At 45.3% G+C, this 24,919-nt stretch overlaps 1 protein-coding gene across 1 annotated transcript in view; it reads right to left on the reverse strand.

Annotated features, from left to right (window-relative positions):
• Positions 1-24,919, reverse strand: part of CEP350 (centrosomal protein 350) — a 147,295-nt gene that overhangs the window by 104,625 nt on the left and 17,751 nt on the right. Inside the window, exons 6-7 of the mRNA XM_045028635.1 lie at positions 9,126-9,772; positions 6,989-7,102 (exon numbers count right to left, since the gene is read on the reverse strand). Of these exons, the coding sequence (XP_044884570.1) occupies positions 6,989-7,102; positions 9,126-9,772 (761 nt within the window). The remainder of the gene's footprint in view (positions 1-6,988; positions 7,103-9,125; positions 9,773-24,919) is intronic.

The following is a 24,919-nucleotide window of genomic DNA, read 5'->3' on the forward strand; positions in this document are numbered from 1 at the left end:
TTGATTATCCTCATTCCACCAGGTTTCTGTGATGCCTATTATATCAATATCCTCATTTAATACTAGGCACTCTAGTTCACCCATCTTATTATTTAGATTTCTAGCACTGGTATATAAGCATTTTAAAAACTTGTCATTTTTTGGCTGTCTCCTATTGCGTGATGTAATTGAATGGGACTTTTTTTCATTTGACTGTTTCTCATCAGATCCTCCCTGTATTTTATCATTTTCCATCCTCGCCTTTTTAGTAGGACATAAGGAATCTTCATTTATAGATCCTCCCCAAAGGGATGTCCAAACCACACGCTCCTGTGCACCTGTCAGCTTTCCCCCAACCCTTAGTTTAAAAACTGTTCTACGACCTTTTTAATTTTAAGCGCCAGCAAACTGGTTCCATTTTGGTTTAGGTAGAGCCCATCTTTCCTGTATAGGCTCACCCTTTCCCAAAAGCTTCCCCAGTTCCTAATAAATCTAAACCCCTCCTCTCTACACCATCATCTCATCCACACATTGAGACCCTGCAGTTCTGCCTGTCTAACCGACCCTGCACGTGGAACTGGAAGCATTTCAGAGAATGCTATCATGGAGGTCCTGGACTTCAATCTCTTACCTAGCAGCCTAAATTTGGCCTCCAGGATCTCTCTCCTATCCTTCCCCATATTGCTGGTACCTACATGTACCACGCCCACCGGTAGGTAGAATTCTACTGCTACTCCAAGGCCCACAGGTTAGACTCCACAATGCATTGCTTAGGCTTACCCTTATAGCTTTGCCCAAAAACACTCAGAATGAACATTTTGCCTCAAACACTGTTTACATAAATACTAGAAAACTGCAAAGCCATAAGTATGCACAGATAACAGCCGTAACAGATCGTTAGGAAGTTCACTTTGGGGTTTAGAAGTCACGTTAATAGTTTGGCATATCTGAGCTAATGTTGCTTTTTTATTCTACTGAAGGACAAATTAAATTTTACAAAGTACATATTAATGCTCCACCTGAATGGGCTACGTCTAGCTCCTTCATTGTTGAATACATGACCCTCTAACTTTACATTATACATGCTAGCACATTTAATCCTTGGCTCCCAACCAATCCATCAAAATGTGACAGGCTAAATAGCGGAGCATTGTACTTTCTGCAACTGTGCCTGCAGAATTTGCCACAGAATACACCAACTGGGTATGTCTACACTGCAATTAAACACCCACTGCTGGCCTGTGTCAGCTGACTCTGGCTCACGGGGCAAACATCTACACCGCAATTTTACAGCCCTGCAGCCTGAGTCAGCTGACCCAGGCCAGCCATGGATGTTTGTTTGTGGTGTAGACATATTCACTGATTCAAAATTGTTCTGCATCATTTAAGCTTTCATTAAAAAAAAAGAAAAAGAAAAAAAAAGACTTAAGCCTTAGCCCTTATGGCTGCAAAGAAAGCATTCAAAAAGTGAACCAAATGCAAGTCAGTGCATTGTTACCAATGGGCTTGTGTAGACTAAGATAAATATGGTATTTTAAAATGCATTTAGCTAAAGTGTTTTAACACATTGTTTTAAACTCTAGCGTAGACAGGACAAGATTTATTTTAACATGTGTTTAGTTGATAGAGATGAACCCAAGGGTGGGATTCAGAATCAACATACCCACTGAGTAGGATACATGTAGCCACTATCACAATTAAAAAACCAAATCATGAGATTCTATATTAGTCGTATTAATTTTCATAATTAAAGAAAAACCTCAATTACTAAGAGACATGTTCTTGAAGGTGCTGCAGAATTTTCAGGTATGCTGCTGATTTCAGTACCAGATTGGAAAAGAATATAAGTTCAGCTGTCCATACAGTACATGGTGAATATATCTATGTTAGATTTTCTGTCCACGTGTTCACGTTTAATAGAACAACCTCAATATATATTTACAGTATGTACTGTGTATGACTATAGATTGGTTACTTAGAATCAGCTATTTGATATGATCTTTTCAAATGAAGGAGATCATTCCAGACAGCTGGTGTACACATGGCATCAAGAGTGGCATATGGCCAAACTTGCATACTACTCATTCCTCTTACTGAAATGTGTCCCCTGGAAAACGTGAGAAATGGACTAGATGTCTATTTAATTCGGACAACTCTGTTTATATTAAACTTTTAAAGAAAAACTGGATTTCTAGAAAAAAAAGAAGGTAAGTTAAACATAATAAGATATCTATAAACATTAGAGTAATCCAGGGGCTGGCAAACGTTTTGGCCTGAGGGCCGCATCAGGTTTCGGAAATTGTATGGAGGGCCAGTTAGGGGAGGGGGTTGGGGCCCAGCCCCCACCCTCTATCCGCTGCCCCATCCAATCCCTCCTCTCATTCCTGACTGCCCCCCCAGGATCTCTGCCCCCATTCAACCCCCCTGTTCCCCACCCTCTGATTGCCCCGACTCCTATACAAACTCCTGCCCCTGACCAACTCCCCAAACTCCCCTGTCCTCTATCCAACCCCCCAGCTCCCTGCCCCCTTACTGCGCTGCCTGGAACACCGGTGGCTGGCGGCGCTACAGCCGTGCCGCCTGGCTGGAGCCAGCCACGCCATCGCCGCCAGGCTCTGCAGCTGCGCTGCCCCAGGAGTTCACAGCCCCGCCAGCCAGAGCATTGCACCAGCGGCGGAGCAAGCTGAGGCTGCGGGGGAGGGGAAGCAGCAGGGGAGTGGCCGGGGGTAGTCTCCCGGGCCAGGAGCTCAGGGGCCGGGCAGAAGGGTCCCATGGACCGGATGTGGCTTGTGGGCCACAGTTTGCCCACCTCTGGAGTAATCTGAATAAAAACCCTGGGCAAAAACAGGGGTAGTCTATTTTTTGTCAAGGTCCAAATTTCTTGGTTAAGGTATAGTCATGGTCCAGACTCCAGAGAAGAAAGTAAAAAACCCAACAATAATAAAAAACAACAAGTAAATAAAAATATTTCAGGATCCATTCAAAAGTGTCTGGTGGTCTGGATTTGGCCCGCAGTCCACCATTGACTATCCCGGGCTAGAACTTCAGCAAAGGAAGCAAAATGGCTTTAAGACAACTTTGTGGCTCCCCAGTCATGGTACTAATCAAGAGCAGGTCCAGTCCCTGGTGAAATTCTGAACCACCTCAGGGCAGCTGTAAATTGCATCCAGCTTCCCAAAGCCCTTTGAGACAATTCCGGCAGCAAAGGATCACTGGCAGAACTGTGACCCAAGCCATAATTCCTTCACCAAGGGCCTTGAGAAGGGTGGGTCTAACTCTAAATGGGGATTATCACTACTCTAGAAAAATCACCAGTAGACTGATCTGCCAGGTTTACAGCTGCTTTGAACTGCCAGAGTGTCAGAAGTAGCCAGAAAGGCACCAAAGATTTAGAACTTCATGAATCCATAAAATACAACCTGCAAGTCAGAAGGAGAAGTTTAAGTCTACAGAAAGGTAAAAGAAATAGGTTCGGTTACTCAAGATAAATCTTTTAAGTGGTGTCAATGTAGTGTAGGTGACAAAGCCAGAAATCTGAAGATTATATTACCATGCATACATTTTGAATTGCTTGTATGCTATTTAGCATGTGTCTGATTCTGCTGGCAGAATGACAAGCATCTTGCAAGTTAGTCTCAGAAAAGTTAGAAAAACCTCACAACATCATCATCATCTGGGGAGAGCAGTCATCTGCTGTGGGATATTGTGAAGGTACATCTAATGGACATTTCCAAAACTCGAGGACAACAAATGTGAATTTGAGTGAAAAGGTCAACAGCAGATAGATAACACATAGCTAAGGAGGGTTCCACAAGAGTTTAGGAGAGAGCTGGGAAAAGCTAAGTTTTGCTTATAGTTCTCAAAGTGAGCCCCAACTGACTTTGTAAAGAGTTTAGATTGTTTTCTTGTGCTGATTTTTAAATACATTCAGAGAAAAAAATAATTACATTAAATCATTTTGAAATTAATTAAAGAATAGGCTTAGTGATAAAAGACCTTTGAATTTTAGAAACTGAACAGTCTCTCACAGGCAAAATGGATCTTTAATACTTATATAACAAAGCCATAAAAGTCCAGAGAGTTTGTGCAGAATTCTCCAGTTATTTTTTGTTGGGAGATGTTTGCAGGATAATTTATGTGATCTCAGCATATTTTTAAAACACCAAGGCACCACACAAAAAAACAACAGTATTTCTAGATCTACTCTCAATAATGTCAATAACCCCATGTCAGAACCACAATTTACATTATTCTGATACTATGAAATCCCAAATTTTACTGGAAGAGAATGCATAGGAAGAGAGTGTGTGTGCGCGCGTATGTGTGTCTCTCTGAAGGGGAAGGTGTTAGAAAATGACTGTTGTATAGGCTTAACATTTTGGAGCTTAGGGAAGGACCGTACTTAAAATGACCATTTCTGAACAGAGATGGCATCTACTGGGACATGTGTTGAATCCTACCCTGGGTTAAAAAATCTTGAAACATCTTAAGTGTGTGAAAGATGTAAACAATCTTTTTGACAAGTAAAAGTGACAAAAATATTTCAAAAAGCACATAATTCAATAAAGTTATTCAAATGCAAATTAAACTTATTTGAACTAAAAACACCACTTAAGTTAGGAGCCTTCGAGGCTCCTGGTGAAGTTACAATTATGGCAGAACATACATATGTGGACCATTGAAAGCTTGTTTTGACTGGGTAATTTTGATAAAAATAGATTGTTGTTCTTTCTGGACATTTTTGTGAGGATCACGTGTCAACTTCTTCAGCTTGGCAGCAAGTTCTGAGTGTGAAGGAAGACGGATCACAACCACCATTACTTCAGCCAGCATCATTAACACTGGGGCCCAAAGATTTACTATTACACGATTGGTCCTTTTCCTTTGCCTGAAATATGTTCTGACCAGATAAGAACAGGTATTTGGGCAACATTTATCTTTGGTATGATCCAAGCAACTCCCGAGATGAAAGCCTAAGATCCTCATTACGCCCTCTTAGTGTGTCAATTTCCATAGCCACTTTATTCCTCTCATCTCTTCTTTTTCCCTGGCTTAGTGAATCAGAAGCTATTTAACAGTATCATTTTGATGTAGCCAGTCTGACAAACTAAAAAGTAGCCTTATCTCAGTAAAAATATTCTACAGACTTGCCAGAGGAAAGTGAGGGCAATCAACAGCAGCCAAACATTTTCCAGAGCCAGGAGGAGTAAAGCCAAGGACTTGGAGTGGCTAAATGGGCATGTGCTATACTTGTGGTCTTTCAGCAACTGAACTGTAAGCAAAGCCAGGCTACATTTTAGCACTTTTGGTTACTGTTTTCTTTTTGTCCTTTGTATGCATTTGTTTTAAGAACCAGCATTTGCTTTAACAAAACCTGAGTACTAGCGCTAAAATTGATCCCCTGCCACAACAAAGACATTTAATGCTATTTAAAAGACTATCAAGCAAAGTTTTGTTCTCTACACAGAGAGAGAATAAAGGATATTACTGAAAACAATTCACTTTGAACATTTTCATTGTTTCCCTCCCCCACCCCCTTTTTGTGTGTGTGTTTAATAAACATTTAAAGAAAAAAGTTCATTTGGTAGTGTAAAATAAGCAAAGCCAAGCCCTTGTAAAAAACTCAAAACCCTGAAATCAAATTATTGTTAACAAAGCAGCAGTAAAGAAACAAAAAAGTAAATTATAAAATCCCCAAGATCCTCACAACAGACAAAAACAATGTAGGAGTGCTGTAAGGAAAAAAAAAATCATGGCACATCATGACAATGTTTTTTTCATTTCCTACTAGTTCACCCTTTTTGTCTCCCTTCTTTAGAGAAGAGTTACACAGCAACGTGATTGTGGGAAGAGTTATCCTGGCACTCTTCTTACCGGAAAAACTTTTCCACTCCTCCTCCTCTTTTGAAAGTTGGATACAGCTGAACCTTCTGTTTCCCCTGAGCTGAGGGAGAATACCTGGTTTGATTTAATTTACCCCTTATAAGAGAAACTGGGATAAGAGCTGTCAAGACAACAAAAGTCCCTTTTTGGGTCCTGAAGTATCTGTATTGTCCAGTGATCTTTTGATTAGCATATGACATGACTTTCCACTCCTGACACTTTAGGAGGAGTTAAGCTACCTCATAGCGGAACACACCACAACACAAAACATCTCCACAACTAATTTTGGGAGTGGGTAATTTGGTAAAAAGGAGTGTTGAAGGGGCAGAATTAAAGATGTGCCACATAGTGGTAGTAGTTGTGGTAACTGAAAGGTGTGCATTTGTTAGAACTGTCTGCATTTTTTCAAATGAAAAATTTTACCACAAAAAAGTGGGGTCTCATCAAAAACAATTTTATTGTGGGAAAAGATCTGATTAAATTTTTCAATGGGAAATTTCAAAATTAAATGAAAAATTGTTCCACTTCAATATGCATTTTTTACTCCAATACAAAATAAAACAAACATTTGACTTATTTTAAAAAAAATCCTGTGGGGGGCAAAAGTTTTTTCAACCAGTTCTAGTGCCTGTGGATGGAGTACAGCAGAGGGTCTCAAACTGGGAGGCACAGAATGTATTCTGGTGTGGGAAGCTTAAGGAAAAAAAAGTACTACGCACATTTTATGCTGCCCTCTGCCTTGCCTTCAGAACTGGGAAGCCGAAGAGTGGTGGCTGCTGGCCGGGTGCCCAAAACTGCAGCATCTCACTTAAAATTTACTTTACTATATACTTAAGTGGCTCTGTTTGAATCAATGCCTTCCTGTTTTTAATATTTAGCAAGACTTGCATGTTGATTTTTTTATTGGTGTATTTATTTGTGTGGCAGGGGGGCATAAACTACTATAGACGCAAAGAATGGTGTGATCAAATACGTTTAAGAAACACTGGAATACAGGGTATGCACTATTAGGTAGCTCTACCTTTCATTTCCCATGCGTTTGTGTCAGTTAAGTTGTGTGTGTAGCAACCCTAGATGCTTCTCAAAGAAGCCTGTGTGTATTAATAAGCTTAGATCTGCTTCTCACCTGTTAATTGGAGTGCTATATCTCGATACAACTCCCTACTGATGTTTTGAAACTCCTCTTCATGCCACACCTTTCCATCAGGAGTGCGAATCTTTGTCTCAGCAGGATTGAAACCTATGATAAACAGAGTTTTATCTAGATTTTGCAGAATACTTTAAAAACCTTGAGGAAAAAAATTGTGCTATTAGGCCTTGTCTATACTACATGGTTTTGTTGACAAAACAGTGGAGGTGTACACACTGAAATGCTCCTCCCACTGATGTAACTCCCCTGCTATGCCAACATAATAAAATCACCTCATTGAGAGGTATAGCGCTTATGTCGGTGTAATTAGGTCTAGGTAGACACTGTGTTCCTTACATCAGATTTTGGCTGTCATTCTTGTCAGTTTCACGGCTCCAAATTGACAAGAAAGCCAACTCCTGGCTCCAAAGATGGCTGCTGCCCGGTCTCTGCTTCAAGCCGGGGTGCCACACGGGTTCCCAGCTTGGGCTGCCGCCCGGGCTCCTAACTCCCCAGTGAGAGCCCTGCCACCTCCCAGGGTCCTGGCTTCCCGCTGGGAGAGCAGCAGCTGACCAGACTGAGTGCAGATCTCCCTGAAGGAGGCAAGGTGCCCCAGGCAGCTGCCCCACCACTCCGAGGTGGGAGCGGGAAGGCAAGAAGCCCAGGGGAGCAGCTGGGCTCCTGGTGGGGAGCTACATGGAGCTAAGAGCCCTGGCTCTGTCCCCCACACTGCCCCTCTTCAGACGGTGGAAGCACTCCTTGTAGGGCACACACCACAGACGGAAAGAGGGTAGTGTGGACACCAGCCACCGCAGTAATTAATGCGGTGGCTGTACGTCGACTTAACATAGGTTGACTTATCTTCTTAATAGACACATATCTTTTATATGGTGCCTAAGACTGTTTTCAGTTGCCAAGGTATATTACATGAGGAGAAAGTACTACACTGCAAGCAGTTGACAAGCACTAGGTTAACATGGTGCATTACCAAAAGTACAAATAAGGCCTGATTTTCCAAGTCTTATCAGAAATTCATACCTATTCCATATCTCACATTTAGAGAATAAAAGACCAGGATTCATCTTTAGAGATTTCAGAGAAGTATGTAAACCAACCAAGATATTAGATTTAAAAAGAAGCTACTGTGCACAAAGAGGGGCCTAGGCAAACTTAATCTTTGGAGTGGATTCCACATATATTTATAGGCAGACCCACTCTCTATTCACTCACAAAAATATCACTGAGTTTAGGGGGAAAGCCGGATCCTAATTTCACAGAAAGGGCCCATTTCTAGCACATGTGCAACAAACAATTTAAAAGAGGTTCTATTAAAAAAGCTCTTGTGCTCAAGACTGTATTTCCATTATAGTCAGCAACAGCTTTAAAAAAAAAAAACCTAACTCACTCAATGAGTGAACAATACTTTTAAACAGTATATAAGAATATAATATGGTCATATAATCTAAAGAGGCCCCATATTGGATTACCTGAACTCTGAAGGATGTTTTGGTTAATGTCAGTAATTATACCTTTTGAGGTTTCTGCATTTTTCTCTTTGTAAAAAAAGTCTAAATTTTATTAAGAAATTATGTTAGAACACCACCATTGCCATTCTAGACTCACAGAAATTATGGGAGCCTGAAGTTAGGACAAATACTTGGTCTTAATTCTTTGTGTTTATGCTGAAATACGAAGTGAAAAGCTTAACCTTGCACTTCCTGGCTTTTGCTTCAAACCTTTAAACTGTTTTAAATGCAGCTGGTGTTTAACATACCTTTGACGAAGTGATTAGAACAAAAAAAAATTTCTGCATATATAAATTACCAAACGCTGCACAGGACTACATGAAAATGCATCTAGTATGCAGGTAACCTAAGAGAGTAATGAGATGGCATGCTCTAATTTTCTATTTTGACTGGGGAGAAGGTACAGGAGGAATTGTAAATGATGTAAAATATACTGAAGGTGTACATTTAGATGGCATAATTTCTTGCCTGTGGTCATATTTAAATGATTTCTACCCAAACAGACAGAAGTCACAAGCCAATTGCCATATTTTGACACGCTGCACAAACTCTGCTTTCTCTCTCTCCCCCCCTACATGTAAATAACATGAGATAGAGGGTCTACATACCTTTATATGTTGGAGCAGGGGGTGCAACTGCCACTTTTCTGACTTTTGGCGTCACTGCGTTCTCCACATTTGTTACCACTACAGGCTGCTCGGCATATCCCAGAAGTTGTCCCTTGCTGCCTAATTCTTCCGAATGCTCCCATTGCTTCCTAATCCGCTCCTTCAGCTTCTCCAATTTAGCATCATGCAATTTAGCGTCATGCTGCCTCCGTTTTAAGATTTCCAGCCTGTGGGCACTAGAAGTACTAGTGGAGGAAGGAGAAGATTCTGCCAGCCTTATCCCTTTCAATTCTGCATCCTGGGCTGTGCTACTCAAAGGAGTTTTAGTGCTGCTCTCATCTCTTCTGGATCCATTAGTCTTTTCCTCCTCTGATCTTGTAGGGGTTACAGCTTTAAAAAGAGACTCAATGTTCTGCAAAGCATCAATTGCTGGTCGGTCATTCAAATACCTAACAACTGTGTCATCTGCAGCAGAAGAATGTGGGCTTTCAAAGTTTCTGTTATGCAAGTCATTTTCATTCCTGTCATATATCATACAGCTCTTTCCTTCAGTCTTATCCTGTGCTTCATTACGGTCTAAACCAGACAGCAAACATTTTGCCTCCAATTGACTAGCACTTTGATAAGATGGCACACCATAAGTCTCCCTACCACAAAAGAAAGTCAACATTAGAAACACAACAGTAAAAACACCACAAACTAGGTTTGAATTAACTCTGTAGTCATCATCACCTACATGAAGTATACAGTATGAACGCCTGTGAGTTTCTTAAATCAAAGAGAATGTTATTCACTGTATAAAAATCTACCAATTTTAACATTTGTGACGTTCGCTTATGCTGCCTAAACTATAGTGGTCAGCATAATAATGGTTTCAACATTTGCTGAGATAAACTAACTTTTACACACACCAGAAAACCTCTGAAAAGTATAGATTTCTAGATGCCAATCAGCAACACCTATTAGATGACTCATGGAAACAATTACTTTGTTTATTACAATGGGCACTTAATGTTACCTAATACAACGAAAGTTGCAAAAGTTTAAATGATGACCCCATTTTTATATGCTCCCTACTTTTCGAATGTTTCCCTATTTCAGCTGAAATTTTCTATACTTTGGTTTCTGCCTTGAAAGTGATTCCTTCCCACCCCCTGGACAGTTTGAGCAAAACCCCTTCAGTAGCTTAGGTTTGCAAGAGTGAAAAAAATGTGTGCACAGTTCCTTAAGTTAGCACTTCTTAGTTCAGAAAATGTATAGTAGACAATGAAGCTTCTAAGTTGCAGAGAAAGGAACTTGCATCTGACGTGTGCACAGCATAGAAAAACTGATGAGAAAGGAACTTACTGATCTTTCAGACTGAATTGGGGGTAGAACAGCGAACTTAACAAGGTTCACTAATAGAGGTGATCAGCTCAGCAAGCTAATTACCTCCCAGTATCTTCCTTCCCAACAGTTCTCTCCCTTTTTAAAAACCCAACAACTGTTAATGGGATGTTAACAGTTTGCAGTATCAAGCAATCAGAAGTAAGAAAAGTCCAAAAGATAAGGCTGTTTTGGAAGCTGACTGACAAAATTTCTTATATGCAGTATTTTAATGCAAATGTGCAGAATCAGAGTTTGTAACATCTACTGATTCAGGGCATGCATAGGTTTTGGCCAAACGAGTGAACTGAGTGGGCAAAGCAGTTTTCAGCAGCTTTCCTTGAAGAGAAGGAGGGAGACTGGGAACAGAGTGGCCCAAGCACTACAGCACATTTTACGGAAAGAAGGAATTATAACAGCTAGAGCTGCTACATTTTTATAGGAGGGTAGAAAAGTGAGAAGTAGAGTGGACCACAGCTTCTGTTGCCTTAAAGAAAGGGAGGTAGAATCTAGATACAGAAGACTCAAGTGAAAAAAGGGATCTGCACCCAGGAAGGTAGATGCCATCTCTTTGGGCAGCATACTGAGAACAGACAGCCTGGAAAAAGATGGGATAGAAATGATTCAACCTAGAACATAAGAACGGCCATACTGGGTCAGACCAAAGGTCCATCTAGACCAGTATCCTGTCTACTGACAGTGGCCAATGCCAAGTGCCCCAGAGGGAGTGAACTTAACAACAGGTAATGATCAAGTGATCTCTCTCCTGCCATCCATCTCCACCCTCTGACAAGCAGAGGCTAGGAACACCATTCTTTACCCATCCTGGCTAATAGCCATTAATGGACTTAACCTCCATGAATTGATCCAGTTCTCTTTTAAACGCTGTTATAGTCCTAGCCTTCACAACCTCCTCAGGCAAGGAGTTCCACAAGTTGACTGTGCGCTGTGTGAAGAAGAACTTCCTTGTATTTGTTTTAAATCTGCTGTCCATTAATTTCATTTGATGACCCCTAGTTCTTGTATTATGGGAACAAGTAAATAACTTTTCCTAATTTACTTTCTCCACATCACTCATGATTTTATATACCTCTAACATATCCCTCCTTAGTCTCCTCTTTTCCAAGCTGAAAAGTCCTAGCCTCTTTAATCTCTCCTCATATGGGACCTGTTCCAAACTCCTAATCCTTTTAATTGCCCTTCTCTGAACCTTTTCTAATGCCAGTATATCTTTTTTGAGATGAGATGACCACATCTGTACTCAGTATTCAAGATGTGGGCGTACCATGGATTTATATAAGGGCAATAAGATACTCTCTGTCTTATTCTCTATCCCCTTTTTAATGATTCCTAACATCCTGTTGCTTTTTTGACCACCACTGCACACTGCATGGACATCTTCAGAGAACTATCCACGATGACTCCAAGATCTCTTTCCTGATTAGTTGTAGCTAAATTAGCCCCCATCATATTGTATGTATAGTTGGGGTTATTTTTTCCAATGTGCATTACTTTACATTTATCCACATTAAATTTCATTTGCCATTTTGTTGCCCAATCACTTAGTTTTGTGAGATCTTTTTGAAGATCTTCACGGTCTGCTTTGGTCTTAACTATCTTGAGCAGTTTAGTATCATCTGCAAACTTTGCCACCTCACTTTTTACCCCTTTCTCCAGATCATTTATGAATAAGTTGAATAGGATTGGTCCTAGGACTGTCCCTTGAGGAACACCACTAGTTAGCCCTCTCCATTCTGAGAATTTACCATTTATTCCTATCCTTTGTTCCCTGTCTTTTAACCAGTTCTCAATCCACGAAAGGACTTTCCCTTTTATCCCATGACAACTTAATTTACATAAGAGCCTTTGGTGAGGGACCTTGTCAAAGGCTTTCTGGAAATCTAAGTACACTATGTCCACTGGATCCCCCTTGTCCACGTTTGTTGACCCCTTCAAAGAACTCTAATAGATTAGTAAGACATGATTTCCCTTTACAGAAACCATGTTGACTTTTGCCCAACAATTTATGTTCTTCTAAGTGTCTGACAATTTTATTGTTTACTATTGTTTCAACTAATTTGCCTGGTACTGACATTAGGCTTACTGGTCTGTAATTGCCAGGATCACCTCTAGAGCCCTTTTTAAATATTGCTGTTACATTAGCTATCTTCCAGTCACTGTGTACAGAATCCGATTTAAAGGACAGGTTACAAACCATAGTTAATAGTTCCGCAACTTCACATTTGAGTTCTTTCAGAACTCTTGGGTGAATGCCATCTGGTCCCGGTGACTTGTTAATGTTGAGTTTATCAATTAATTCCAAAACCTCCTCTAGTGATACTTCGATCTGTGACAGTTCCTCAGATTTGTCACCTACAAAAGCCAGCTCAGGTTTGGGAATCTCCCTAACATCCTCAGCCGTGAAGACTGAAGCAAAGAATCCATTTAGTTTCTCCGCAATGACTTTATCGTCTTTAAGCGCTCCTTTTGTATTTCGATCGTCAAGGGGCCCCACTGGTTGTTTAGCAGGCTTCCTGCTTCTGATGTACTTAAAAAAAGATTTTGTTATTACCTTTTGAGGTTTTGGCTAGCCGTTCTTCAAACTCCTCTTTGGCTTTTCTTATTACATTTTTACACTTAATTTGGCAGTGTTTATGCTCCTTTCTATTTACCTCACTAGGATTTGACTTCCACTTTTTAAAAGATGCCTTTTTATCTCACTGCTTTTTACATGGTTGTTAAGCCACGGTGGCTCTTCTTTAGTTCTTTTACTGTGTTTTTTAATTTGGGGTATACATTTAAGTTGGGCGTCTATTATGGTGTCTTTGAAAAGCGTCCATGCAGCTTGCAGAGATTTCACTTTAGTCACTGTACCTTTTAATTTCTGTTTAATAAATCCCCACATTTTTTGTATAGTTCCCCTTTTGACATTAAATGTCACAGTGTTGGGCTCTTGAGATGTTCTTCTCACCATAAGGATGTTAAATGTTATTATATTATGGTCACTATTTCCAAGTGGTCCTGTTATAGTTACCTCTTGGACCAGCTCCTGCGCTCCACTCAGGACTAAATCAAGAGTTGCCTCTCCCCTTGTGGGTTCCTGTACCAGCTGCTCCAAGAAGCAGTCATTTAAAATACTGAGAAATTTTGTCGCTGCATTTCATCCTGAGGTGACATGTTCCCAGTCAATACAGGGATAATTGAAATCCCCCACTATTATTGAGTCCTTAATTTTTATAGCTTCTCTAATCTCCCTTAGCATTTCATCGTCACTATCACTGTCCTGGTCAGGTGGTCGATAATAGATCCCTAATGTTATATTCTTATTAGAGCATGAAATTACTATCCATAGAGATTCTATGGAACACGTGGATTCACTTAAGATTTTTACTTCAGTTGATTCTTCATTTTCTTTCACATATATCCCCCACCCCCGACCTGTTCTGTCCTTCCGATATATTTTGTACCCCGGAATCATTGTGTCCCATTGATTGTCCTCAGTCCAGCAGGTTTCTGTGATGCCTATTATATCAATATCCTCCTTTATCACAAGGCACTCTAGTGCACCCATCTTATTTAGACTTCTAGCATTTATGTACAAGCACTTTAAGAACTTGTCACTGTTTATTTGTCTGCCCTTTTCTGATGTGTCAGATTCTTTTTTATGTGAATGTTTCTCGTCTGATCTGACCCTTACATTATTCTCTTCCATCCTCTCCTCCTGACTAAAACCTAGAAAATCTCTATCAATAGACTCTCCTTTAAGAGAAGTTTCTGTCCGATCCACATGCTCCTCTGCAGCAGTTGGCTTTTCCCCATCTCCTAGTTTAAAAACTGCTCTGCAACCTTTTTAATGTTAAGTGCCAGCAGTCTGGTTCCACTTTGGTTTAGGTGGAGCCAATCTCTCCTGTATAGGCTCCCCCTAACTCAAAAGTTTCCCCAGTTCCTAATGATTGTGTAGAGAGGAGGGGTTTAGATTCATCTCATCCATGCATTGAGACTCTGAAGCTCTGCCTGCCTACCTGGCCCTGCGCATGGAACTGGGAGCATTTCTGAGAATGCCACCATAGAGGTCCTGGATTTCGGTCTCTTCCCTAGCAGCCTAAATTTGGTTTCCAGGACATCTCTCCTACCCTTCCCTTTGTCATTGGTACCTACATGTACCACAACCACCGGCTCCTCCCCAGCACTACACATAAGTCTATCTAGATACCTCGAGAGATCTGCAACCTTCGCACCAGGCAGGCAAGTCACCATACGGTTCTCCCGGTCATCACAAACCCAGCTATCTATGTTTCTAATGATCAAATCTCCCATTACTAACACCTGCCTTTTCCTAGTGACTGGAGTTCCCTCCCCGGAGAGGTAACTTCAGTGCGAGAGGATACATTAAAACCATCTGGAAGGAGGGTCCCAACTATGGGAAGGTTTCCCTCTGCTCCCATTGACTGCTCTACTTCCCTGGGCCTTTCATCCTCCTCAACAGCGCATGGGCTGTCTAACCAGACGTGAGACAATTCTACAGTGTCCCGGAAAGCCTCATCAACATATCTCTCTGCCTCCCTTAGCTCCTCCAGTTCCACCACCCTGGCCTCCAAAGCCTGTATGCGGTCTCCTTGCACCGAATGCACACAAATGCCACCCACCCACAGGGCAGGTAATCATACATTCTGCACTCAGCGCAATAAACTGGATAGCCCCGACTCTGCTGCTGGGCTTCTGCCTGCGTTCTCTCCTACAGCTACCTAAGTTAATCAAAGGGTTTTGTTTAAATCAAGAAGTTTTTAATGTAGTTTAGTTTACAGGTTTTAAAGAAAGACAGGTGAACCTTGCCCCCTTCTCACTCCCCTTCCAAACTCCCTTGCGAAACTCCCTCTTAGCAGCCCTAGTCGCAAAGCTCCCTGGCACTTGCTCACTGCTTTATAAAGCCCTGGCATTCTTGATAGCCCCGCCCGCTGACTAAGGCTCAGCCAATTAACAGAGGCTTCTAGCTTTCAAACCTTACTTTGAAGCTCACAGCTTCCAACTGCCAGCCACAGCACATGGTCCTTCAAACAACCAAATGGACAGACAAACACAAGCTCAGCACACAGCAAGTAACCTCCAAACACAAACTACAGACAACAACTTATCCCAAGGGTGCTGTATTTGCTCCTCCTTCACCTGGAGAACTCCCTTGCGAAAGTCCTTGTTAGCAGCCCTGTTCACAAAAACCTATAGAATCACAGAACTGGAAGGGACCTTGAGAGGTCTTTTAGTCCAGTCCCCTGCACTCAAAGCAGGACCAAGTATCATCTAGACCATCCCTGACAGGTGCTTGTCTAATGTGCTCTTAAAAATGTTCAGTGATGGAGATTCCACAACCTCCCTAGGCAGTTTGTTCCAGTGCTTAACTACCCTGACAATTAGGAAGTTTTTCCTAATGTAGGGATATTAAAGAAGGTTTATATTAGACATGGTTTATATGAAAAATGACTTATTGTTAATTGATGCCTCATAACTAAAGGTTTATGTTAAAAGTAAATTTGTGATTCTAACCTGCAAGCCACCAGCTGTGTCTGTGTGAAGCCTGCTCAAAAAAATACTTGGTATAAAACTTGCTAAACATTAATTAACTCTAAGTAAGCCAAAACAGAAGCTGTTATAGTGTATAGATAGAGACCCCCACCCTCTGTAAGTTTTCATCTCACTTTATCTTTGCTTGTTAAAAGACAGGTAGTCTCACATAAATTGGTAACACCCCAAAAGGTAAAGAGACAGTGAAATAGATGTGATTAAGATAGAGAATGTATGTGAATGCATGCCTAGTTTAAACAATGAATGAATGGTTAGGGAGTCACCAGCCTGAAGAATTCAGTGTCGGCTGAAGAAGGTGTCAAGTGGGATCAACCAGATGACCCCCCCCCCGCCCCGGAGGGCAAACTGGAATCCACCCACCACACCTCAAAGGAAGGAAAAACAAAACATCTAATAACATGGAGCCAGCCATCTGCTGATTGATTTAGCAACAGCAGAATGAAGCAACTCCTATGAACTAACATAGGGAAAAATCCCTATAAAACTGGACTCTAAAGAATAAGGACTTTGAGTCTATGGTTCTGCTGCCAGCCTCCAAGAGCATCAGATGCATCTGACACAGACTCGGCTCCATCCTCATGACCAAGATACCTGGCCAGTAACTTGGCATGAGCAACATCTAGGCTGGTAACTATAACATCTATACAGAACCTGAATGAATGATTGTGTGGATGAATATGTGTGTGTGTGTGTGTGTATGTGTGTGTGTGTGTGTGTGTATAAGGAATAAGTAGTGATAGAAATAAGTAGAAAAACATTGTCTTTTGTTTTGTTATGGTATTTACAATAAATGTGGCATCTTTGCCTTATCCCTCTTAATAAGATCCTGCTGGTTTTTATTATATTGGTACAACATTTTGGTGGAGAATAGCGAAAGGGGAATTATTGGTATTTTCGCCTCACTTATTGTAAACCAATCTGTGTGCACACAACCGTCTCTACAGAGCACGGTTCTATTTCTGGTTAACCAAAACTTGCTGGCCCCCGTGTGGGTAGCAGGAAAATAAAGAGCTCATAAGATTCTTAACAAAACCTGCTGGCCTCCGTGAAGGTAGTAGGAAAGGTAAAATTGTTAACAAAACCTGCTGGCCTCCGTGAAGGTAGTAGGAAACATAAAATTGTTAACAAAAACTGCTGGCCCCCGGGTGGGTAGTAGGAAAAGTAAAATTGTTAACAAAAACTGCTGGCCCCCGGGTGGGTAGTAGGAAAAGTAAAATTATTAACAAAAACTGCTGGCCCCCGTGTGGGTAGTAGGAAAATTGTTAACTAAATCTGTTGGCCTCCGTGAAGGTAGCAGAAAAAGAAATATATATATATATATCAGGAGCAACAAGAGGGTCCCAGGGACCAGACAGTGCTGCTTGCTGAACAAAATTTAAAATGTTTAAGAAAAGGCAAGGGAAAACAGTCCCAGAGGAAGAAATGAAGTCAAAAGTAGCTTCTACCTCACCTTTTATTAAAGAGATAACGCCTTTTCAGAAAATTCTCCAAAGATATGGGCACAGTCCTTGGACTGAACAAGCCCTTGCAGATATCTGCACCATTGTGAACCAAGAGGATAGATTGGCCCAATATATCCTCATATGCAAACCCCTAGATGCAGTAAAAAGAGATGCTACAGGGATCTGGCTGCTGTGGAAGGCTTGTAATGACAGCTACCTCCACCTAGCAGCCTGTAAAGAGGAGAAAATATCTCTAAAAGAAAAACTATCCCAATTGGAAAAAGGGTTAGAAAATTGGAAAGTAATGGCTCATTGGGAAAAAGAGGCTTGGGACCCCCGAAAAACATGGGAAGAAAATATGTGAAACAACCATTGTAAGCTGCTCTTTTAGGAATTAAGGGTTATAGTGCTTAATATTTATCAGTCTGGTTTTTTTTTTTTTTTGTTGTGGTTGGTTGTTGTTCACAACTGTTGGGAAAATGTAAAAACAAAACTGCATTAAGATTTACAAGCCTCTGCTGCAAAAGCAGAGAAATAAAAATGTATGTAGTACTCAAACCCAGTTAGATGCCCTTAAGGTTGGGTACAGAGAGTTAAAACAGCACTCTCACATCTTACATCAGCAGTAACATCAGAAGAAAAAACATTTGAGACCCCAGAAGGGGCAGGTTTTTGGGACCCCTCTGGAGAGTGGGAAGGGGAATATTTGGGTAGATTCTTCCTCCCAGGGCCACAATGCCATTGCAACAGTAACAACAGTGCCTGCTTCTGCCTCAGACCTCCAGGCCATGGCAAAGTGGCTGGGGATTTTAAAATGAAAAAAATTTTTTTTTGCACCACTTAATTAGCATTTGTGCAGCCCGAAGTACCAAACACACTGTGGCAGAGACTAAGCAGGGTCTGCCATGTGGAAGCACTGTGCTAATTTATTTTTAAGCTTTTATCTTTCAGGCTCTAAAACCAAAACATCAGGAGAGCTGGTACCAGCTGAAGAGTTATAAAATACCATGGTTATAGTGTCGCGACAAAGTCTGTGTTCAGTGTTCTGTGTTGCATGTTCTCTGTTGCATGTTCTGTGTCTGTCTCTAGTGGTGTCCTGTGCTAGCATTGGGTCCAAAAAAAAAAACTATACTAGACAGAGCAAATGTCTTTTCCTCTCTCTACTTCCCCCATGTCCATCCAACTTATCAATCACCACTTGTGTCCAAAAGACTTTGGTCCCCAGTGCATCAGGTTTATTTTTTGTTAGGTTTTCCACACTTTTCTCTATACACTCTGGTTCTACTTCCCCAAGTCCTAAAGGGTAGTTCTTGGGCCCCCATAACCTGTAAGACCTTGGCCCATAATTGCAGAGCCTCATCTTTCAGGTCCCCAAAAACCTCTTAAGTACAACTGTTAAAAATAGGGAATTCTGCAACATTTTAGCAAATAAATGTTAGTTTAAGTCCAAATCAGCTTAACCTTGCATGACAACTATAGTCCTCCAACAAAATCTTATTTGTTGTGTGTGCTTAAGAAGGTCCTGACCTCAGTAACTTTTATTGTTTGATGGCTATTGCAGCATCAAACTTGGGCCTCATCTTATGTAACAATGTACCCAATTATTGTAATGGTTATGGTTTTATTGTATTCCCAATTATAATAACTATAATTGTTTGGATTTGTGTTTAGGTTATATCTGGTGTTTAGTCAATTGTAATGGTTTTAGTTATATTCACCTGGTTATAATTGTTTGGTTTGTTTACAACAGATCACCTGTGCCCTACCATGACAACGAAATTAGGAAGTTTTTCCTAATATCTAACCTAAACCTCCTATACTTCAATTTAAGCCCATTGCTGCTTCTCCTATCCTTAGAGATTAACTAGAACAATTTTTCTCCCTCCTCCTTGTAACAACATTTTACATATTTTAAGACTGTTGTCATGTCCCCCCTCAGTCTTCTTTACCCCAGACTAAAAAAAAACCAATTTTTTCAATCTTCTCTCATCATGTTTTCTAGACCTTTAATCATTTTGTTGCTCTCCTCTGGACTTCCTCCAATTTCCTGAAACATGGTGCTCAGAACTGGACACTATACTCTAGTGGAGACCTAATCAACACGGAGTAGAGCGGAAGAATTACCGTATGTACTCGTTCATAAGCCGGTTCATTTATAAGCCGACCCCCCTCCCCAAGATGGATACGTAAAAAAAGACGGTTACTCACCGTTGTAACTGTTGTTCTTCGAGATGTGTTGCTCCTATCCATTCCAGTCAGGTGTGAGCGCCGCGCGTGCACGGCATCTCGGAACTTTTTTTTACCCTAGCAACTCCGGCGGGCCGGATGGCGCCCCCTGGAGTGGCGCCGCTATGGCGCCTGTTATATACCCCAGCCGGCCCGTCCGCTCCTCAGTTCCTTCTTGCCGGCTACTCCGACAGTGGGGAAGGAGGGCGGGTCTGGAATGGATAGGAGCAACACATCTCGAAGAACAACAGTTACTACCGTGAGTAACCGTCTTTTCTTCTTCGAGTGATTGCTCCTATGCATTCCAGTCAGGTGATTCCCAAGCCTTACCTAGGCGGTGGGGTCGGAGTGAGACGTGGCGGAGTGTAATACCGCTGAGCCGAAGGCTGCGTCGTCTCGAGACTGCTGCACCAACGCGTAGTGGGAGGCGAAGGTGTGGACCGAAGACCAGGTGGCCGCTCGACAGATGTCCTGGATGGGGACATGGGCCAGGAAGGCGGCCGACGAGGCGTACGCTCTCATGGAGTGAGCGGTGAAGCGGCATGGTGGCACGCGAGCCAGCTCGTAGCAGGTCCGGATACACGCTGTGACCCAGGAGGAGATCCGTTGGGAGGAGATCGGCTCGCCTTTCATGCGGTCAGCCACCGCTACGAACAGCTGGGGCGAACGCCGGAAGGGCTTCGTCCGCTCGATGTAAAAAGCGAGTGCCCTGCGGACGTCGAGGGTGTGCAGCTGTTGTTCCCGAGGCGAGGCATGCGGCTTCGGGAAGAAGACCGGGAGGAAGATCTCCTGGTTGAGGTGGAAGGGCGACACCACCTTTGGGAGGAAGGCCGGGTGTGGTCGAAGCTGCACCTTGTCCCCATGGAAGACGGTGTATGGCGGGCTAACAGTTAGAGCACGGAGCTCAGAGACTCGCCTCGCGGATGTAATGGCGACGAGGAAGGCTGTCTTCCAAGAGAAGTAGAGCAGGGAGCACGTGGCCAAGGGCTCGAAGGGGGGACCCATCAGCTTGGCCAGCACGAGGTTCAAATCCCAGGTCGGGGCAGGATGCCACACCGGCGGGTATAAGCGGTCCAGGCCTTTAAGGAAGCGGGAAACCATCTGGTTGGAGAAGATGGACCGACCTTCCACGGATGGCCGAAAGGCGGACACTGCTGCCAGGTGAACTCTTAAGGAGGAGACCACAAGACCCTGCCCCTTCAGGTACCAGAGGTAGTCCAGGATGGTAGGGACAGGGACTACGAAGGGATTAAGGCCTCGATGGTCACACCAGAGTGCGAACCGCTTCCACTTCGCTAGATAGGTGGAGCGAGTGGAAGGCTTTCTGCTCTCTAGCAGGACTTGCTGCACCGCCGCTGAACAGCCCCTTTCTGCGTGGGTCAACCACTCAGGTACCAAGCTGTAAGATGGAGGGACTGCAGGCTCGGATGGCGGAGTCTGCCGAAGTCCTGTGTGATGAGGTCCGGCCACAACGGAAGGGGGATGGGATCCCGAACGGAGAGCTCGAGCAGCAGGGAGTACCAATGTTGCCTCGGCCAGGCTGGAGCTACGAGAATGACGGTGGCTCTGTCCCTGCGAAGCTTCTGCAACACTCGGTGGACGAGCGGGAACGGAGGGAAGGCGTAGAGAAGGTGATCCCTCCAGGAATACAGGAAGGCGTCCGACAGGGAGCCCGGCGCGTGACCCCGGAACGAGCAGAACAGGTGGCACTTCCTGTTTGCCTTGGAGGCGAATAGGTCTATCCGGGGAAACCCCCACCTCTGGAAAATTGTGTGCACGTCGGGACGGAGAGACCACTCGTGGGAGAAGAACGACCTGCTGAGATGGTCGGCCAGTGTGTTCTGGACTCCCGGAAGAAAGGACGCTTCTAGGTGAATCGAGTGGGTCACACAGAAGTCCCACAGGAGCATCGCCTCCTTGCAGAGGAGGGAGGAGCGGGCTCCGCCCTGTTTGTTCACGTAGAACATTGCTGATATATTGTCCGTGAACACTGTCACACAGCGGCCTTGCAGGTGGGTGCAGAAGGTGCGAGAGGCCAGACGGATCGCTCGCAGCTCGCGTACATTGATGTGCAGAGCGAGCTCCTGGGTCGACCACAGACCTTGGGTGTGAAGGCCGCCCAGGTGTGCTCCCCAACCGAGCGCTGAGGCATCCGTGGTCAGAGTGGCGGACGGGCGAGGCGGACGGAACGGGACTCCCGCAGAGACGACCTCCGGGTCTAGCCACCAGTTGAGGGACTCAAGGGTCGGCCTGGAGACTGTGACCACCATATCGATGGGATCTCGATGCGGCGGGTACACCGACGCGAGCCAAGACTGGAATGGGCGGAGGTGGAGCCGCGCGTACGCGGTGACGTACGTGCATGATGCCATGTGGCCCAGGAGGTGGAGGCAGGAGCGCACCGTCGTGGTTGGGAAAGAGATGAGGTCCCGGATGAGGGAGACCATCGTCTGGTGGCGAGAGTGCAGCAGGCAGGCCCGGGCCAACGAGGAGTCGAGGATCGCCCCAATGAACTCCACTCGCTGCGACGGGAGCAAGGTGGACTTCTCGGTGTTGATGAGAAGACCGAGTCGCCAGAAGAGGGACAGTATGTCTGTCATCTGGTCTATTACCAGCCGTCGAGACTGTCTGCGAACCAGCCAGTCGTCGAGATACGGGTAGACATGTATCCGACGACGGCGGAGGGCTGCGGCAACCACTGCCATGCATTTGGTAAACACCCTCGGTGTGGTGGAGAGCCCGAATGGTAACACGGCGAACTGGTAGTGGGCGTCGTTGACCACAAACCGGAGGTAACGTCGATGAGGAGGATAGATCGCGACATGGAAGTAGGCGTCCTTCATGTCGAGGGCGGCAAACCAGTCTCCCGGATCCAGAGAGGGAATGATGGTCCCCAGGGTGACCATGCGAAACTTGGGCTTGAGCAGGTACTTGTTCAACCCGCGAAGGTCCAGGATAGGACGTAGCCCTCCTTTCGCTTTGGGGATGAGAAAATAGCGGGAATAGAATCCCCTGCCCCGCCTGTCTTGAGGCACTGCTTCTATGGCACCCACGCTCAACAGAGTCTGGACCTCTTGTAAGAGGACTTGCTCGTGAGAGGGGTCCCTGAAGAGGGACAGGGAGGGTGGGTGGGAAGGTGGGGGCGAAACAAATTGAAGGCGGTATCCCGACTGGACTGTTTGAAGCACCCAGTTGTCTGTTGTTAATTGGGACCACGCTGAAAAGAAATGGGAAAGGCGGTTGTAAAATAAAGGGGTAGGATCCGGTAGGGAGAGTGATGGGCCGTCCTCGGCCGTCCCATCAAAAGGCCTGCTTGGAGCCTTGCGGGGCCTTGGAAGGGGCCTGGCCCTGGTTATGCCTGTTGCCGGATGGGCGACGGCGATTTTGCCCCGGCCGCCTGCTGTTGTACGGGCGGTACCGCTGTTGAGGGAAAGACCGGGTGGGTTGTTGCTGGAAGGACCTGCGCTGTGGAGCCGGCGTGTGCATCCCTAGGGTGCGGATGGCAACTCGACCGCCCTTCAGGGTCTGGATCCGGGAATCAGTCTTCTCGGAAAAGAGACCCTGAGTGTCAAAAGGCAGGTCCTGTAATGTATATTGCACTTCCGGCGGCAGGGTGGAGGACTGGAGCCAGGAGATGCGCCGCATCGTCATGCCAGAGGCCAAGGTCCGAGCTTCCGAGTCCGCGGCGTCGAGGGCGGCCGTGATGGAGGACCTGGACGATTTTTTCCCTTCGTCCAACATCGCCAAGAACTCCTGGCGGGAGGCTGTCGGCAGGAGCTCCGTAAACTTTGCCAGGGACGTTATGATGTCAAAGACATACCTGGCAAGGAGGACTGTAATTGGTTGGTCGGGGCTCGACCCTCCAGCGGACAGGAGGGGAGCCGCACCGACTCACTTCTGTTCGCCTGCTAGCCTTTAGGAGTCACGGGGAACGACGTTAGGTCGCCGGGCCCTCTGGTGCTGGGGCTAGGCAAAGAGCAGTACAAATAGGCCCAGGCCCTCTGGAGCAGGGGCTGGGCAAACAGTTCAGATAAGCCCTGGCCCTCTGGAGCAGGGCAGGGCAACAGCAGTTCAAATAAGCCCTGGCCCTCTGGAGCAGGGCGGGGCAACAACAGTTCAGATAAGCCCTGGCCCTCTGGAGCAGGGCAGGGCAACAGCAGTTCAAATAAGCCCTGGCCCTCTGGAGCAGGGCGGGGCAACAACAGTTCAGATAAGCCCTGGCCCTCTGGAGCAGGGCAGGGCAACAGCAGTTCAAATAAGCCCTGGCCCTCTGGAGCAGGGCGGGGCAACAACACACACAGGGCTCAGACCCTCAGGCAGGGCTGAGCAGCAGTTCAAGTTCAGGGACTCAGGTCCTCAGTCAGGAGCTGAGCAAACAATCGGTAAGTCCAGACCTTTGGGTCGGGGTGCTGGTGTGAGGGGGAGACTGCCACCCGTGAGAAGGGTGGCAGGGGGGGGACACAGGCCCACCCACTCCACTGTGTCCCAGCCCGGGGCCCTAGCAGCGGCGTGGATCCGCTGCAGTCAGTGGGGATCCTGGCCGCAACACACTGACATGGGCACGTCGGTGCCCTCAGCCGGACAGGGGTCGGCTACCCCCGGGCTACACTCCATCTCCCCCTCAGGGCCTACCTCATCGGTCGCACTGGGTTCAGGCCAGTCCGTCTGCATCGGCTCCGGTGGAGGGCTTGGCGGCAGGTCCGGCAGCTCCTCCGGGCAGTCGGGCCAGGCCTGCTCGGGCGGTTCCTCCGGGTAACAGCAGGGCCTGGGGGGCTCCTTGTCGAGGCGGTCGCCAGGCAGCTCGGAGGTCTCCTCGTCGTAGCGCCCGCTCGGCAATCGTGGGGGCTCCTCCCAGTACCGGGTCCGGGGAGGCTCCGAGGGCTCCTCGTCGTAGTGGGCGCGAGGCAGCTCCGGCCAGGCCGGGCAGCCGCCTCGGGCTGGGGAGGGTTCCCAGTAAGGAGCTCCCGCCGGCACGTCTGCTCCCGGCGGTGGCTGGGTGCTGACTGAGCTTGGGCGCGCTCCTTTCCTACTTCCTGCCCCGCCCCTTGACCTCCGGGGGGCGGGGACTGGGGGCGGAAGTTCCGCCCACTGAGGTGTTGGCAGGGCAGCTCCCTCTGCCGGGCAGGAGGGGAGCCACACCGACTCACTACAAGGACCATCTGGTTGGCGATGCGCATTTGTAGA

Source organism: Mauremys mutica, chromosome 8 (assembly GCF_020497125.1).
Source record: "Mauremys mutica isolate MM-2020 ecotype Southern chromosome 8, ASM2049712v1, whole genome shotgun sequence".
NCBI lineage: Eukaryota > Metazoa > Chordata > Testudines > Geoemydidae > Mauremys > Mauremys mutica.